This window comes from Eubalaena glacialis, chromosome 1 (assembly GCF_028564815.1).
Source record: "Eubalaena glacialis isolate mEubGla1 chromosome 1, mEubGla1.1.hap2.+ XY, whole genome shotgun sequence".
NCBI lineage: Eukaryota > Metazoa > Chordata > Mammalia > Artiodactyla > Balaenidae > Eubalaena > Eubalaena glacialis.
In genome coordinates this window covers 13,112,401-13,132,268 of record NC_083716.1, presented here as the reverse complement: position 1 = coordinate 13,132,268, position 19,868 = coordinate 13,112,401, and the positions used below count along the sequence as shown (strand labels likewise).

The following is a 19,868-nucleotide window of genomic DNA, read 5'->3' as shown; positions in this document are numbered from 1 at the left end:
ATACTACATTCATGGGAGGATGGCAAAACTAGGCTCAATGCAGAATACAGCAGCAAAAAGCAATACTTAAATATTTTTCGTGAATGGGTGACACATCATTTTATATACAATTCTAAGATTTATTCCCTGGTATTTAATAAATGAACTTGAAGCCTAAGTGGTAGGACAGTTATGTTCAATACTTTGAAGCTGAATTTTAGAACTGGGAGGGGAGCTGGTTGTAAAACTATACTGTTTTAAAAATATTGGCAGAAATATTTTTAATTATGTAACAGAAGTATGTTAGCTTAAGACAGGTTTGAGACTATTATAAACTCTGCAATTTAAAAAAATCCTCTTATTGGTGGAAGTATTTTTGAGCATGCCTTTTTTAAGCATAAAAGCAAAAGTAAACTCTGTCTATAAGTCTATTGTGCTGCACGTTATTTAATGAGTACATATGTTTTATTTCCTTGTCTAAGTTACTAACAAAATATACCATTAGAATACTTAAAAGTTATAGTTTGCAAAAATAAACTAATGTGATCTTTTGGCCTTTTTTTCTACAACGCTAAAAATTAAAACTACTCTATTTGCACTTCTGCCCACAAACACAGGAAACACTGTTATGTTTACTTAGGAACTCATTTTTACTTTTTGTTTTTAGTTCCTTATATTGACCGATTGATTATGAAAATATATATATAGTCAGTTTGATTCCAGGTCACGAGTGAAAGAAAGTTCATAAACATCGGAACAGAACATTTCGGGCAGTGATAAATGCAGATTCAGTTTTCAATACAAGTCTTGTCTCAGAATTAAAGATAAAAATATTGATGCAGTTATAACCAAATCATTAACGTATGGATAAGTCTAATCCTTAACAGTTTTTATACAGGCAAAGAATCCTCCTTAAAAATGAATTTCCTCATAAAAAGAATGGCAGTCCCTTAACCATACTTTTTCATGAGCTCTATTTACATAAAACATATCCCCAGTACAACACTGGCATCGTGGTTCATTCTATAAAGAGTAAATTTGGCCAAAGCATATTAAAATATCTGCAGATAATGTCATAATACTGCAAACACATGGATTTTAGTACTTTTAAAAGTGTAAGAAGAGCCTCAGTTATACTAACAACAGAAAAAAACAAATACTAAGAACTGTGCAACATTTAATAAATGTTAACTAAAAATGGCACCATATTAAAAAGAACTACCAAGACCTCAAATGGGAAAATAAAATTCTATACCAGATTGTGAGGTTTATTACAGAAATTTGGAAGTGGAGGAAAAAGTTGGTGAAAGCTATTTTTCCTTGTCTCCTATTAAAAATTATTTAATTTTTTGTATTTCAGAAAAATTTTCAGAATTTCAAAATTTATGCTCTCATAGAAAAACTGAAGAAACTCAGAAAAATACAAATAATAAGGGATTTTAGCTTGTGAATATAAGCTTGGCCAAGTATTATCTGATTCAAAATATTAAACTGAGCAAAACTATTTTATGTGCTTTGTATTTAACTCTCAATGAAGTCTTAGTAGAGATAAATATTAGACAGAAATGCATTTGGTAAAAGATTGGGGAATATATGTCTCCATATACAGGTGAGTTTTTCATCTTAAATTTCCTTTAGAAAACACAGATTCAGTATTTCATAGTATGTATTTCAGACTTTTAAAGTTAAAATATCAGCAGATGATTAGTAATATTTTTATATCATTTTCACTTTAAAGACTAATTTTGTACAAATATATAAAGAAAATTCATGAGAGTAGTCAACATTTTTGGGGAGCAGACTTAAAAACAAAGCTGACACAATTTTGTGATATTGATTTATTCTTCCAGGGTGGCTGTAGAATAGTGTAAAATGTCGTGCTAGTAAAGATCTATTCTAAAAACTCACCCCTCCTTTAGTAACTCTTATTTTGGTTCAGAAACCAAATGCAACCATCTGTTCCATTATTTATGTAACTTGAAACCAAGCCTAATTCTTCATTCCTAGAATTTGTTCATTGCTTTGGGTTATCAGGCATCAGAATGATCACCTACTTTCCGCCCCCCTCCAAATTATCTTCAGATATAACTTCCTAATATTTTCTTTGCTAGTACTGAATATTTTAAAGACATTCAGAATCTCAACAAATCACATTTGCTTATCTTCTGCTTACAGCTCAAACAAAACTCAAATACTAAGATAAAAAATTAATTCAAGAAATTCATGCTGTTGCAAAGTTAATGAAGTTTCCTAAAATACATCGTTCTTTAAAAAGGGGCTTTAGATCATTACTTTTGGAAAAAGAGAAAAGATTTGATGCTGGAATAATATATAGTAGCAGCTTATTTTGAAACCAAGGTTCACATAGTCAAGAGTGATTTGAAGCAGCTTCTGTGTAACAACCCATCATAGTAGCAATGATGATTTGTTTTGCATTGATAGAGCACACATATATTTTCAAATTAAGAAATCCTAATTGGTATCCTAATTTTAGAGGCAACCAGTTGTCTTTAAATGTTCTAAAAACACATGTATATATGAGGTATATGCATGTATTTTATATACAAAGATACATGAACAGATTATTCATGTACATATATGCATATAAAATATGAACTTTTTTTTTTAGTAGTGTTTATAACGAGCAGTATTCCTGCAGCTAAATCTGTACAAATTGACTTCTGAGAAACCAACCACAGTATCAATTCTGCTTGATGAGAAACCTGTTCCTGAGGAATAAGTCATGTACTTCTGAAGATACTTCTAGGCCTATGGCAGATTAGTGGGCCGGCACCAGCACCTAAGTGAATCCTAAGGAACTGCTTGTTCACGAGAATCTGGCCCATTTTCACTTGAAAGGTTTAAATTATTTAGCTCACTTCAAAGGTCACTCTTGATAGTCCCTGCTAATATTTACAGGTGAAACAATTCTTCACAATGAAGGAGAGTATGTAACAAAACCTGATAGTGTGGTCTCTCTCAGTAACAAGCTTTTCTTCTATTTTTTCTCTCTCTTTCTTCCTTTCTTTTTTCCCCAATTATAAATGCAGTACCATTGGCTTATTAACTATTGGAGAATTTGCCAGCTTTCCTGGATGGTTCGTATGGCACTCTGAGAATACTGGGCGTTTCCTCCATTACCCTTACAAGGAGGTTGTCGATGTAGTCCTCCAGCTCCCGGATGTGGGAGTCTTTCCTCCTAAGGAGCTCTTTGTGTTTTACCAGCTCCTGTAGTACCTCCTCGTAGGTCAGACTACGATAGCCTGCAGTGGCATCAAAAGGGTTGCTGTCCTAGAATAGGATAAAGACGGTCACTTTAATAGATAGCACATCAGGGGCAAATTATGAGTTATTTTGAAGTTCAACTGTTTCAAACCCTCGTCAAACTTTTCTCTATCCTTGGCTAGAACCAATGTGACAGTTCACAGAATGGCTAGCCAGTTCTGAGGAAGGGACTAAAGCAGATGCACCAAAGCCTTGATCACAACTCTAAATTCTTAAATATAAGAAATTGACCATGTAACTTAAGATTAAGTTAAGAGATAAAATGTTCAATAATAAACATAATTAAAATAGACAAAATCAAAAGATCTGCAAGAATTAACTTTAGGAAATATTAGAAGCTATTGAAAACTATACATTTGGATATTAGTCTAGTCCTCGTGGAATTGCTTCCGCTGAACTATAGTTTAATGTTATGCCTTTGCCTTTTTATTGAAGATGGTAACAAGAAACAGCAATATCAACTCTGCCTCTCCAGTTTGCTATGAAATGTTGATGGCATTCAGAATTAAATCCATGAGCATCCCTTATAAGAAGCTCCATGGGAGTAACTACTGTTTTAACTTATAGGCAAATAGAACCTTTTCTCCTCTGAGTAACTAGTCTATTTTCTCCTCCTAGTACTAATACCTAAACAATTTATTTTATTTCCCTTTTTGCCTTGGTTGTCAGGAAACTCAAGAGTTCAACTACAGTCATGCTAACACTTAAGATTAGTATATCTGCATTCTCTCCCATTTCACTTACTTTATTTTGTTTAACCTTATTCTATTGGTGAAAATTCTCTTAACACAAAGGTACAAACATAAACCAAAAAAAAGGCATTGATTCAATTCATTTTCATTACAAAGCATTCTAATATGAAAAGAAAAATATTTCTCAGAAATTTAATCAAAAAGGCACTGTAACATCATCTATTTAAAGTGCATATTTAGATGTTTCATTATGTAAAATATAATGCCAAAATATAAAGTAGCAATCTTTATGCCTTCTTATATATAGTTCTATCACTACATTCAACAACTTAAAATGGTTTTCATCACTTTCTTTCCAAACATTTCCATTTGGCTTTAAAGAAAATATACTCAAATACTGAGGAAATTGGCCTTGCTCTTAAGGACTAATAGTATCTAATCTATTCAGTGGAGGACGGAGAACGAGGACTGGTGAACGTAGAAAGGTCTTTTTTTTCCTTTTTTGTCATAAGAATTAAATTTGTCTGTATTCATTTTCAGGATCTATTTTAATTTGCTATGCATCCAGGAGTTTTCATCAGTAAAGCCAAAGTGTAACTTTTTATCCCCTCCTCCCCAGCCCCCATGACTTTGCTGCACCAGAGAAACAAGCTAGAGCACAGATACCAATTTGATGCTTGTGTTACCCAAGCACACTCCCTTCTCTCGGATAAAGGCAAAACAATATTCCTGGCTGAAAACTTCTCCAATCCATAGAATCTCTCAGGTTTTGCACAGAAGATATAGCTTGCACTAGGCCTTCAAAGATTTTGCCAGGCAGAAATGCGTAATGGGCATCTCAAGCAGTGGCTCTGCTTGTTCAAAGGAGGAAGCAAGGTTCAAGGCACAGTGGCCAATAAAGGTGATCAGTGGAGTACGGCTGGGAAATAAGGTTCAGGACAGGGCACAGAGAGAGAGGCTGAAACAGTGGGTTCCAAACAGACCATCAGGGATGTCTGATGCTATCACACTTAGTGTTATGGGAAATAGAAAGCCCACTGAAGGTTTCTAAACAGAGGAAAGATGATTAAAGCTAAGTTTTAGGAAAATGGCAGCAGTGGGTAAGATCATTTAGAGGGACCGCGGTTAGTTACAAAGCTATTTAAATAGTAAAGACAAAAGTTAGGAGCCTCTACTAGATTAACAGAATAGACAGGATGCTAAAAGGAAGTTTAAAAATGACTTATTTTACCATTAGAAACTGGGTATAGATACAACTTTATGCATTAGATTACCTTTGTCCCCCAAAACATTTCAGAATATTGCTTTACGACAACTAAAGGACAATTCTGGAGATATGTGTTGGTTTACTTTTTATTCTCTTCTCTTTCAGATCAATTAACTTTTTGTTAGAATAAATATACACACCTATTTACTAGTTTAATTGGTCTTAAGTAGTCTAGAGATACAAAACTTAGATTTTCCTAAACACATTCCTATTGCCATTTATTATACTCAGCAGGTTTCTGTAGAAAAGATAAGACATACCATAGAGCTAAGTGCATTTTAAACATTAATTAAAAATAAGCTAAAGTTTCTTACTTTAACCTAAGTAATTCTGCACAAATTTGAGACAGAAACCCACCTAAGTCTCACTTTCCTTCTCTGATAAATGAGATGTTCTCTAAGGTCCCTTTCAACTCTAACATCTCCTGGTCTGCAAAGAGGTTTTTCAGAACCGCATTCTAAAAAAGTGATTATGTCCAACTAATGTGATTTCATTTTTCTAATACAATATTTACTGAAAAATAGCAGTTCTTGTGAGAACTGCAGGGATTAATGAAATTAAACTAAATGGGATTCATTACCAATTGATTGTTTTACTTTTTTTCTGAATTTAACATAATAATAGCATCAGACTGGGCCTCTCTTAATCAAATTATACATATATGAACTGATTTCTCCAAACTAATTAAGTGATAATATGCAGTTAGAAAATCATTTATATTGTTACATTTAACACTATACCAGTGCTACCACAGAATGCAGTTAAAATAATTTTTTAACATTTCTCTACAGACAATGAGGATGAAAGACATGTCAAAAAATTCTTATTTTGACATAAGGAGTTTAAATTAATGCCATGATACAAATCAATCTAAAATTTAATCTCTCAAAATAATCAATTATTATCCCACAATATTGTTCAACACTTAAGATATAAGCCATAATCTAGAATATACAAATCCATTATTTGGCTTATTTTTCCCCCTCACAACCATCTAATACTTATGGACAAACAGATTTCTTGGAAATACAGTTCTGACCTGAACAATAAATTTTCCATTTGTCCTTTTATGTGAAAAATTTACCCCAAATTTCTGCATCGAGTTTTTATGCAAAAAAAATCTTAGAAACACATGTACTATAAACTATATTCTGGAAAAGAATATAAAATAATTAAAAACAGTTTTATGCTTAGTTCCAGATTTTATCCCATATTTGAAAATCATGTAAACCTTCTAATTTTAGGCATAAGATTCTTAAATTGACTGATATACTCAATAAATACATCTATCCTTCTGTTTGTTGATATAATTCCAAATAAAATAAAGATTAATATTAACTAATACAGTAGGAAATTAAAATATTTTCTGGTTACAAAAATTATTTTGCTTAAAGAGGAAAACTCTCAGGCAAATATAAAAATGAATTATTTTTTCAAAAGATACTTCTAATACTATTCTTGGAAAAACTAAAAATGAGAAATCTCCAAACTGGTAAAGACTCAAATAACCTAACATGGGACTCCTAAGTACTCAATAGTTTTTCCTCTAGCACTCGATATAGATGGCACATATGTTTTTAAGATGTCTTCTTATATTGAAATTTAATGTAAATTTTTCTTCTCTCTTCCCCTTTCATAACCAATCTTTTTTCATTCCTACCCAAACTCTGTTAAAAATTTCCATATGCAGATATAAGAAAATAAGAGTTGGGTGAGTGAACAGAATTATTACATTAAGTTATCTAACTGGAATTTTAAATAACAGTTGTGCAAAATACTTTGAGAATTACTAGTGATCTATTTTTACTTTACTCACAGTCTAGCCTTTTAAACTAGGAAATGTATATTTTTTACAATATTTAAATTTCAACAAAAGCAAATTATCAAGACTCAAAATAACTGAAGATTTAAAGAAAGGTTGTCCTGGTAACCAAATATTGGTGGGGTACTAACTGACATCCAAGGCAACTAGAGGAGAGAGAGAGAGATAAGATGAAGGCTTGGCATTCTCTGATCATCTCATTATTGTTCTAATGAGGAACTTTGCTCTGGGAATATCATCTCAGCTACTTTCACATCTTTTGTGCTACTCCCTTCATCTCCCTTTCAGTTCTTAATTAGGCCTTAAAGAGCTCACACTGCCCTTTCAACTGGCTACTGCTCCTGTTTAAACACTGCTTTCACAGACAGGTGTTGGCACTAGCATATAAGACATACAAACTTAATTACAAAATACTATGTCCAGAAGGGGAAAAAAATATAACTTGGTGGACAGCTATTACTGAAGAACTTAAGGTAAATTACTTCAAACATCTTATAATCTTCAACATAAAACTTGTTCAAATACTTTTTTTCAATAACGATCAGTATGAGGATGAGCTTTCTCCTCTTAATTGTATCTTGCAGTAAATTAACAACACCTAGTAATCCTTTAACTGTCATTTAGAATAGTTAGTATTCCGGAGAAAAATAATCACACATCAAGGATTCTTTTATCACCTTTAAATCCCTTACCTAAAACAATTTTCACATTTTATTTCTTTAAAGAATTCTAAGGATGCTTTTACAGCAATAAATTACAAGATTTGGAAAAGTACATTTACAAGCACATAGAAATTGTAATTAAGGTTACTTAATAAACAATAGCTGCACATTAAATCGATTTTTTGATGTCGCATTTTGTTTGAGATTAAGTAACCGCCTGATAGAATTCATTTTACTATCTGATCAAAGGCTGACTTCATATATTCTGACGTTTCTCGCCAGTCTGCCATAATATAAAGACTTGAGTATTTATGAAACATCAAAACGTACACATCATGTACATTAAAACAGCAAAAACACAGTACAAAGTCCTCTGCCTCTTAATGTTTTCTACCATTTTAAAGACAAATGACTGCATTTAGAACGGTTTACACAACACCATGGTTTCTTCTCAGCCTATCACACCATAGAAGATTGTGATATGTTATTGCTTTGAAAAATTCTTATTATACATCTGGATCACACACATTAAGGACAGATGGTTCCAACAGCAACCACCAGCCTCTTGGAATAAAGGCTCTATTTCTGTTATTCAGTGAGAATTTAGTTTCCTACCAAGACATGGTGACCATATTTTTGTAAAGCAACTTATTCTCTCTAGGCTTAGTATAGTATTTAGAATAGACTGAAGATGTACTGAAACTCGGAACAGAGGTCGAAAACCGGCCTTCAAATAACAACGAAATGAAGTTAAGATATCTGAACAATCCTTGCAAAATATGTGAGTTAATTTAGCTGGTCGCTACGAAGCCTGTTAATATATTTGGTTTTGTTCTGACTTGGAAGGTAAGTGTTCTAAAGGATCTTTCACACGCACTTCTGGTTAAATGGGTCTCTGGCCAGGAAGCTCTTCCTACTGTTAAATGTTCACAAGCAGGTTTATTCTCCCCTCAACATGATTTACAACAACAGTAACAAAATGCTAGCTTTCTCCACATGCTCTTATTTCACAACTATAATGTTGACCTGACATACAGCTTTCATATCGATTTTTAAACAGTCTGCAAACAAAATCTGTATATTCTAAATTGGCTTCAATTATAACTATAATGTTTGCGTACACTTCCATAGATCATACATAAGTCACACCCTATGGTATATTAAAGATAAAGTTTGAATTTTGCTTTTTTTCTTTCTCCCTAAATCATCACACTAAGCTATAATCTGTGGGTAACTGAGGGATTCAAGGAGACGGAGGCCTTTTTAGAAATGTGCCCCAGACAGAAAGACAGCTTGTGGCTTGGTTTTTGGTAATTCTCTAACCCCCTCTGCAACTTACCGGGATTTTCCTGAGGTCTTCATTACTTGTCGGATTCATATGAAAACTGAGCCATAAAAGACAAACATAAATGTTAAAAGCGTATCATAGTACACGTGGGAGGAAACATAAAAACAGAACATTTTAACCAACATTGCAATAACAATTTCTAAACTCCTATGTTACCTGAGTGAAATTTAATCCAGGATGTAAAAGAAAAACAATATTTACTAAACATTCTAAAGCAGCTACAATTTTCAACTTTGAAGGAAAACCCTTCAGTATTATTAGAACTGAAGAACTGTACCTCTAACATGTAGTTTCTAAACATCTTTAAATATAAGCGATTTTACCTAGTGAGATATTTTATAAAATTAAATTCTATAATGTTATTATTCATTTTATATACACACACTCACTTACCTTAGGCCTTCTGATATAAAACTATAGAGACTTAAATAAATTTAGGTTACCAAGACTGTAGACTAAAAGAGTTGAAGCAATCTTTTAAAACAATTATTTCTATAGATATTAGAAAAATTAACCTTTAAATGTTATCCTATCAAGGAGAATGAATTCGGAGCTGTGTGAACCATTTCTGTCATTAATGAATTTCTAAGTAGCTGGTCTTCAAAATTTAAATACCCAAATGCACCAAAACAAAATGGATTTCTTGCATGCACACAGGACGAAAACATCACAGCTGAATGCTGTAATCGTTTTCTTCTTTGAAACATGTCCATTAGGAAGGCGGCTGGAACCAAAAAGAAGCTAAACTTCAAAGCCATCTGGTGAGTAAATATTTCATCGTTGCTATTCAAGTTTAATTTTTACCCGGCACTTAAGAGTATTAGCCATTAGAACCTCTACAAAGCATTACTGTCCTAGGAACCTTTTCATTCCAAAAAAAAAAAAAAAAAAAGACTTAACTGTAAAATATATTTTTTCATTATCTGTGCTTTATCAGCCAAATAACTGGAATCCTTTGAAGAAATTCACTTTTAAAACTTTTGACTGTATGCACAAAAAGTCTGGACACTGAAAAGTACCTATTATTACAAGTACATATCCCCAGCTGTAAACCTACAGGGCATGCAGGCATGTACAACCACCTCAAGAGAATTTCTCACATATCCAAGGTTTCATTTGTTATGACTAAGATTTGTAGTACTAGCTTCCAGAACTGGTTGCTGACCTTTTCTATCTAGAACTCCTGTGGATAAATTTGGTATTTCAGTAGAGCTGGGTGACATGGTAGGGAAGATTGAAACATGTTTTAAACACCTACGATGCACCATTTACAGGCCGACTCGGCTGACACATTTTCCCATTCCCTGTACCTCACCGTCTTTATGGTGTTCCGTATGGTCCCAGACTAGAGTCACTGTACCGGAAAAGTCTCAAAAGCCTGACAGAAAAGTGGCTTAAAAGAAAACAAATACAAACCCAAAATACATTATCACGTGGTACCCCTAGGCCTAGAGTGCCGGGGGAGCAGCTGGTAACACGCACGGTTCCCAGCCTCCCTGATTTTCAGTACAAGGAGGTCAACATCAGGGACCAGTGGGACTAATCTCTCCTCGCCCCGTGATCTCACAGCATGTTGCTCTCTAATAGGTCAAGAAACGCATTCTGCTGCATCTCTCTCCATCCGACTGTGACATTCTCGAGGACAAACTGATTTACATCCAGTGTAACGGCACACCGTACTGGTTACAGGCAGAGAAGTGCTTGAGGGCCCTGGAACCAGGTGGTGTGAACTCAAATCCTGGTTCTGCCCTCTACTTACTTGCCTTTGAGTGTGTCTGGGTTCCTTCCTCTGTAAAATGGGGATGGTAACAGGATCTATCATGTAAGACTACTGGGAAGATTAAATGAGTTGACCACATGTAAAGCACTCAGCACAGTGGTTAACAGACAGAACATGTTCAGTAAATTATTTTATTTAATAAACATCTGCATAGCACTTAGAAAGTGCCAGATACTGTGCTAGGCACTTTACCAAAATTAACTCATTTAATCTTCATAACCCTTAAGGTAAGTATGATCTTCATTTTCAAAAGAAGGAAATGAATCACAGAGAGGTTAGGTAGCTTGTGTGAGGTTGTCCAGTGGGTGAGTGTTGGAGGTGACACAGTCCTAGCCCTGTGTTCTGCTCATAGATCTACCTAGTGAGCACAGGCCACACTGCTGAAGCCCTGAACACACAGGACACGTGGATTAATCTGATGTTTTGAGTAAGCACACAGGAGAGATGCCCTTGTAGGGCGAGAGCACTCCTGAGAGTTAAATTCTTAGACCACCCAGAGGAAGGAAACGTTCTATTGCAGCATTAGTCAAGGAAGGTCTACTAAGTCAAGGAAAAAGTAGAACTTAAAATGACATGACGGTTAGGTTTGGCAGGCCAGAGAAAGAGGCCTCTGAAGACACATGCTGTCTGGGGCTGCCGGACAGCGGTGCCACTGCAGGACACGGAGGAGACTGGCACGCAGGCAGCAGCATGGGAAGGAGCCCTTGAAGGGTTGTCATGCAGAAGATGAGGCTCTTAGAGCGGATCCATAGAGCAATAGGCCATTTTTGACAAATTTAATCTTTCATAAATGTTATTTAGATGTTTCATTATCTATCCTATCACATCCTTGAAGAGTAAACAGTCTTATGACTGTATAAATTTCATTATATGTCTCAGGAAGAAATTATTGAACTGAGAAATAGAAATGCTGGTATTATATTTATTATAATAAGAGTTTTGAAGGAACAGACATTTAGGACAAAAATTTTATCAAAATCACAAACCTAACCATATGTACTATCCAACGGCTTTAGCCTATGGGACTAAAGTGAAACTCAGTGACAACCTGCAAAGTGTCTGAGAATTCTCAAGAATGGTCACAACTGTAAGGGAAAGAGGTATGGAGCACAGCGAGCCCCAGCTCTTTGCCATTGTACCTGAGTGTAACCTAAGCTCGCCCACACTCTCCAGCAGCCCAGTGCAGCGATCTGAGGCCAGGGCTCTGGTACTGGCCATTGTCTGGAATCTAAAGGCAGAACCCCTCCCCTGTGTTCGGCTTTATATTCACAAACTGACGTGTCAAATACATGACCAACTTAGTCATTCACAGCTGCTTTTTTTGATCTGTCCTTAAGTGGGGAAAAAGAGTTAACTGAACTGGATGAATTAGCTCGGGGAAAAATGTCTCTATCGAAGTGTGGCACCAATTTGTGCTATCTTTCTTTCTGGACTGCTTCCTCATGTCAGACAAGATGCTGAATAACACAGTCTGCTCAGCTGAGTTGTTGACAGGTTAAGGAAAACGGTGTTTTTAATCAGGTATAAAAATAAACTTAGACATGCTCACACTGAAAAAGTCTACACAAATTTAAACTTCAGAATTCAAAAAAATTAATTTTTGAAATCAGAACTGAAAGAGTTTGATGGCAGCAGAGGATTTTAAAGTAACTTTGAGACTGATAAAAATATTTTTAAATTCGTATTTTTAAAAATAGTTTAAACCAATAAAATGCTTTACCTTAACATTCTGAAGTTTTTAGGTTTAATAAAAGCTTATTTTTTACCTTGTGATATTTCCAAATTTTAAAGAATTTTTCCTGGTAAACTCTAAATTTTAAAACTAACAGTACTCAAATGTATTTCAAGGAATCATTAGTATCTCTTCAATAACGTCACATTAATTTACTTTGAAGTTAGGATAAATACTGAGTAAGTAAATTGGTGAAACTTGAAACTGTCCTTCAACTTCTGCTATGGACTAGTCTTCCACAGATAAGCCAGAAAAGCAAACCAACATTTATAAAGTGATAAAACTGACCACTACAGAAATCACTAAAGCATGTGTCAGTGATCAGAGTTTTCTTCTATGTCTTTCCTTTTCTCTTTTTAAAACTCTTTTTGCTCTCTTTTGAAGCAAGAATACCTAAGAAAGGGAAGAGACTATTAACAGTGAAAAAGTCCGTCATGACAAAAAAAAAAAAAAGCCCACAGAAGAACAAAGATCTGTTAAAACTGATTAACTAGCTGCCTTGTCAGTATAAGACAATGCAAACTGTGTAAATTCCTGGCTCTAGGATTTTAAATCTTTCAGGAAGTCACGTAACACCACCTGAAGTTCTTTCCAAGGCATTTAAAAACAACTATTATTACATCTTCCATGTTACCTCTTTCCAAGCCCTGTTACTGCTAGAATTATAAAGCTAAGTCTACTTTGGCCTACAACTTGACTCATTTTGTATTTAATAAGTCAATTCAAGTTATTTGCAAAATTCAGGAGGTGTCCTGCTTGTCTGGGAGGGGGGGCAAAGAGAGGAAAGCGGAGTGGAGGAGTAACTTTCTTAAACACCATTCAATTGCTTACGGTGTATAGGAAATAAGGATAACTTTATCACAGAACTTCGGATATTAATTCTTTTCAAAGGAGAGTATCCTACTGATCTTCTTGTTTAGCTGACAGAGTGGGCTCTGGAGACCTGGAGCTTCACTTTGGTGACAAATGTAGTTGAGGGGAAGGGGTGTAAACTGAGAACTATAACATAATACAAAACCTTTAATGAGTCTGAAAAGAGGAAAAGAAAAATACACCATTTACAGCGAAGCAAGGGCAGAGAGTAATGACACCAGCCTAGCAACGACTGGTATTACTGGACTTTAACCATGGTACCAAGCACCTTTGTGAGGACTCTGCATGTTAACCCACTTAATCCTTGAACAATCTTACAATGTGAATTACAGAAGAGGAAACAGGCACAGCGAAGTCAAGAAGCCTGCTCAAGGTAACACAGTTACTAAGGGGCAGAGTCAGGATTCAAAGACAAGCAGCCAGGGGCTTCCCTAGTGGCGCAGTGGTTGAGAATCTGCCTGCCAATGCAGGGGACGCGGGTTCGAGCTCTGGTCTGGGAGGATCCCACATGCCGCGGAGCAACTAGGCCCGTGAGCCACAACTACTGAGCCTGCGCGTCTGGAGCCTGTGCTCCGCAACAAGAGAGGCCACGACAGTGAGAGGCCCGCGCACCGCGATGAAGAGTGGCCCCCGCTTGCTGCAACTAGAGAAAGCCCTCGCACAGAAACGAAGACCCAACACAGCCGTACATAAATAAATAAATCTAAAAAAAAAAAAAAAAAAGACAAGCAGCCAAAGACCACCATCCAAGCTCTTTAGCCATAAACTGCACCTGTCCCACACGGGCGTTCCAACGTCTTCAGTCCTACTGGGAGCTCAGACACAGCTGGATTCAAGGAGGCCAACACAATTTCCTGAGGATTCTTCCAATCAGAATGACTAAGAAAAGTGCAAGACTTAGACAATCTTAAAGAGATAGAACAAAGGCTGAAAAGCAACAGGTACTGAATTTTTTTTCTGTTTGCCCCTCCTGCTCCATTCTGCCCCTCCCTGCACCCCAGAAGGCTGATCTCTGGAAAGGGCATCGCCTGGGTCCCCTTGCCCATTGGCTTCCAGTTGTGCTCTGCCACTGGGAGGCACCTGCAAGAGACTGGAGGACAGAAAGAAGGGGAGACAGGGTATTTATTCCAGCCCCATCCTACCAACCTCTTCAGCCCCCCTGCTGCACTGCAGCTTTAGCAGTAGCTTCTGTACAGACAGCCGCAGTGGCTCCTTCACACCGAAGCATGGCAGCCCCTTCCAGACACTGCCGGTCCCTAGTGCTCTACCATCTCTTCCTTGGTGTCCTAACCCTGGCCACCCCTCTATAAATGATATCTTCACTAAACTTTCTTCAATTACTCGTTTTGAGTGTGTCATTTGTTTCCTGCTAGGACTTTAACTGATACAAGAATATATAATAAATGCCAAAAACTATTCACTTAATAATTTAAAATAGGAGAGAAAGAAAGGAAGCCAAAGAAAAACTGCAGTTTTGAAATGGTATAACCGAAGTGGCTGGGATTTGAATAGTACCGCTGCACGTTTATACACTGCCTTACAATTTATAACACATCTTCACAAACGGAGTTTCTCTCAACTGAGGAACAGCAACCAATAAGGTGGGATGCGATCACTCACAGTAAGACCTCATACAACTGAAATTCCACCTGATCCATCTCACCTTCCGATTCTCCCACTCCCTCGCCCCATCAGACCTGCTCTGTGGACCCCCGCTGTCATCCGAGTCGTTTCCTAACCTGTTTGCATTTCCTCACCAGTCTCACCAGAGCATACTTAGAGTCCATTACCCCTCAGATGTTCCACCACTTTTATTTTGCCCATCTCTAATCCCTCCCAGGTCCCTCCCAAGTAACTCCTGCTGTCTTCGTTACTTCACTGCCTCACCTGCTATAACCTGAAACACGTCCCCCGCCACCGATACTCACTGCCAACAAACGACTTTTACTTAAGGTAACAGCCTCATTCTCTTTAACCTTTCAGCTCCCTTTGATGACTGTTCTTTCTGAGCCTCTCCCCCTCCGTGATATGTGGTGGCCTAAATTTTCTCCTATGTTTCTGATTACCTGTCTTCTTCCCCGTTTCACCCTAGGGGGGAAACACTAGCTATTTCTTAACGTTCTGTTTTCAAACCTCTTTTTCCACTCTATCTTGGAAACCACTACTTCAACTGCCACCACTATATGGACGGATGACTGCTAAATCTTTAATCTTCAACCACAATCACTTTATCCTTTGCAATACTGCCTTTACACATGTCTGTTTAAAGTCTCAGACTGGATATCTTACCTGCACTTAACTTACCTCAAAGTTCTCCCAAACCAGTCATCATCTTGACTTTTCTATCAGTTCTGTCTGATTTTCTTCCTTCTGGTACAACCAGTCTCCTGGTCACCAAAGGTGAAGCCTCAGAGGCACCCTTGACTCCAGCCTCCAGCTTGTATGCCTCATCAACAAGCTGCCAGATTCTCGCCATTCAGCTTCTGGACATGGGTCTCTCACCGTTTCCTCACTACTCATTCTCACAGCTACCTTTCTGCTCACGAGACCACACAACCACCTGGACTGACAGCCCGGACCACTGTGACAGCCTCCTCTCAGTCTCTGTCACTCCTCCTTTGCCCCATCCAGCCTATGCAACATGGCTGGGTAGGACATTCTAAAGCTGAAGTCTAACCTCATTATTCTTCTGTCAAAAAACTTCTGACCTCCACCTTCCTCTGGAACAATAACAAAATTTCTTAGCCTGGCTTTCAAAGCCTATTGGGCTTGACTATATTTATCTTTCCAAACCTACTGCCCACCACCCAGTACCCAGGTACAACCTATTAAATTGCTCTAAATTTCATATTTTATTTTTAATCAAGAAATAGAAATTTCACCACCTGTTTCAAAGAATTAGGATTAAAAGAGAGTTAAAATGGAATGTTTTGTATGACAAAGTGCTATTCCAATGTCAGATATATGAACCTAGATACAGACCTTACATAAAAATCAACTCAAAATTGATCACAGACCCAAATGTAAAGCACAAAACTATAAAACTCCTAGAAGATAACACAGAGAAAATGTAGATGATCTTGGGTATGGTAATAATTTTTTAGATACAACACCAAAGGCAGGATCCACGAAACAAAGAATTTATAAGCTGGACTTCATTAAAATGAAAATTTTCTGCTGTGCGAAAAACACTGTTAAATAGAATGAAAAGACAAGCCACAGACTGGGAGAAGATATATGAAAAAGACATATCTGATAAAGGACTGTTACCCAAAATATACAAAGAACTCTTAAAAGTAAACAGTAAGAAAAAAAAAATCCAATTTAAAAATGGGCCAAAGATCCCAACAGATATGAAGATATACAGATGGCAATAGGCATAAAAAGGTGTTCCACATCATATGCTATCAAGGAAAAGCAAATTAAAACAATGAGATACCACCACACACCTACTGCCATGGCCAAAATCCGCAACACTGACACCACCTAATGCTGACAAAGATATGGAGCAACAGGAACTTGTACCATAGGATCCAGCCATTGCACTCCATGGTATTTACTTAAAGGAGTTGAAATTTATGTCCACACAAAAACCTACACACAAATGTTTATAGAAGCTTTATTCATAACTGCCAAAACTTTCAAGCACCCAAGATGTCCTTCAGTAGGTAAATGGATAAACTAGTACATCCAGACAATGGAATATTATCCAGTGCTTAAAAAAAGAATGAACTCTCAAACCATGAAAAGACATGGAGGAACCTTAAATGCACATTACTTAGTGAAAGAAGCCAATCTGAAAAGGCTACAGACTGTATGATTCCAACTATATGACATTCTGGAAAAGGCAAAAACTATGGAGACAGTAAAAACATGAGTGGTTTCCAAGGGTTTGGGGGGAGGGACCAGTCAATAGGCAGAGCACTAAAGATTTTTAGGGCAGTAGAAATACTCTGTATGATACTACAAAGATGAACACACACCATTATATTAATACATTTGTCAAAAGCCACAGAATATACCACACCAAGAGTGAACCCTAATGTAAACTATGGACTACGTATAATTATGACGTGTCAACATAGGTCCATCAATTTTAGGAAATGTACCACTCTCGTGGGGAATGTTGCTAATGGGAGAGGCTACGTGTGTGCAGGTAAGATGTATATGGGAAATCTCATACCTTCTGCTCAATCCTGCTGTGATTTCAAACTGCTCTAAAAATGAATTTTTTTTAAAGTTTGCATTTTGGGTATCTATGCTAATCCCTGGCCTCCCCACCTCTTTCTACTACAAACTGCTTAAAGGAAGGAATATCTCAATCTTTTCAGTCCTAGCATCTGACATAGTACCTAGGGTATGGCAGATGCTTAACAAATGTATGCTGAACAAATTAACAGCCAGTGCTTAATAAAAATTGGGCTAATAGCTGACTGAGTAAATCAATAGTAGGTCAATACAGGTTTTGACAACAAGGTATCAAGTCCCCAAAGAGCAGAGGATATCGTTTTTCTGAATAACAAAGATCACTTTTATCTAGACCTGACAGCATATTAATGGAATATTTTTCCATTCTTTTTAAGACAGAAAGAATTACTCTGATACTTAAAACTGCCAATATGAATTGCAATAAGTTTCAAATTGGTGACTTCTAATATAATCCATTCAACTAGCCGGTTTATCCAGTTTACTAACCAGGTCTACCAGTTTAGGTATTTGACCACAATACAGATTCAATTGAAAATTTTCTGGTAAATCCTGAAAACATTTATTCCATAGAGGTTCAATGTTAAAGGAGTTTAAAGAAATGTTCTTAATGATTCCTTTTATAAAAGCCCTAAAAAATGAAGTGTCCAAAGAGAGATTCCACTAGTAAACTCAACCTTTAGCACATTTCAATTATGTCTATTACACATGCAAATAGGGCTTAAGAGCCACAGTGCAACTCAATACTGCTTTTTTCCTTTCTGTTTTTTTTTTTGGGGGGGGGGGGAGTGAGTACCAAATCAAATTAATGCTATTATAGATTAAAATACTCCATTATCTCTCCTGGGACTGGGCATGCACACTAATACCGCGATGGCAAAACAGAACCTAATTCATAAATGTCTATGGGGATTAACAGTAATTTACTTATTATTATTCTCACAGGATATCTTTTATGAGATCTTGTAGGCAAGACAATTAGGAAATTGTGGTCAGTGACACCAAAGATCATGGACAGCAAATTCAGACCTAGCTGCTTTTCCATCATGAAATGGTAATGACGATACTGTTGAAGAAGTCCTAAAACTTGAAGACTGAAAGATATCCATGAAATTAAGGCATGTTTCATCAAGAATATCACGTTCAATCAAGTTTAACTTACTATTTTCTCCTGGTGAAGAAAAGAAATGATTATTTAAAACACAGTCAATCAAACAATTCCCAAATTTCCAAACGTAATCTCTATGAATTCCAAAAATTCTCCATTTCTTTAAAACTAAGCTTCTCAAACTTTGTTCTCTTTAGTACCCCTGATCCATGAGAATAAATCGGACAACAAGCATAAAATTGCCTTGACATCTCAAATTTAACTTAAAAATTCAGGTAGATTTTTACGTTTTACTCCCTATCATAACTGTGCTTCTCTTAATAGAAAAAGAATCTTTTCTCCTTAAATCTTTAGGAACCTTGTCACTCTGGGAAACTGTGTTGTGATTATCCTGTTGCTCTGAGTAGACCCTGGTCCACTGTCTGCCATATATCCACTAGAGTCTATTTGAGGGTACGGGGGAGTGGAAAGCAAGTTCTGTTTACTTTGGAAGCCAAACAGTGAAACTGGACAAAGGCGATGAGAACAAGGCACCAGGGCCCCTGACAGGGCCTGACGGAGCACAGGTTCTGTCTGCGATCAAGGCCAACCCAGCATCCTTGATCAGCCTTCTCCCGTGAGGAGAGGCTGAAGACAACCTGGGCAGAGGTAACTCTTCCAGGAAGGTGGGGGGCAAAGCAAGTTGGCCCACAACACCCTTGGCCAAAAGTACCACAAGCTGGCTCTGTACCCAGGACAAAGCCAAGTTCTAGAAAAGAAGCCTTGGTGCCCTCTGGTCACCAGGAAGGCCTCCAATGTTCAAGGACACCCTGCAATGAGGCCCCCTGGCCAGAAAGCAACTGCTTCCTTAACCTGTCATCTCTGCAGACGCTTCAAGGAGAGGCACTCAAGGCAACCAGACTTCCTGGGGCCCCTCCATTGGGTGACACAAACCCCCAACTCCTGTGCATCCTCCTTGGAAGCAGAGCTGCTGGGGTGACTGGGGGATTTCTGGCCATGCTACACCCTAGGCTGAAAAGCCCAGCCTTAAAACATTCTTGGCAAGTAAGAGCTGGTTTCGCAGGGCTACAAAATTAATAAAACTTTGCTAGAAAAGAATTTACTGTTTTGTGTA

At 37.0% G+C, this 19,868-nt stretch overlaps 1 protein-coding gene across 3 annotated transcripts in view; it reads right to left on the bottom strand.

The window, feature by feature from the left end:
- Positions 1-19,868, bottom strand: part of RAB11FIP2 (RAB11 family interacting protein 2) — a 93,619-nt gene that overhangs the window by 52,813 nt on the left and 20,938 nt on the right. Inside the window, exons 4-5 of one of the 3 annotated variants that reach the window (XM_061192840.1) lie at positions 9,047-9,092; positions 2,225-3,270 (exon numbers count right to left, since the gene is read on the bottom strand). In XM_061192840.1, coding sequence (XP_061048823.1) covers positions 3,043-3,270; positions 9,047-9,092 — 274 coding nt within the window. In that variant the 3' untranslated portion in view covers positions 2,225-3,042. Of the gene's footprint in view, positions 1-2,224; positions 3,271-9,045; positions 9,093-19,868 lie in introns of those variants that run through there. The other 2 variants (XR_009701231.1, XM_061192852.1) reach the window with 2 other exon arrangements.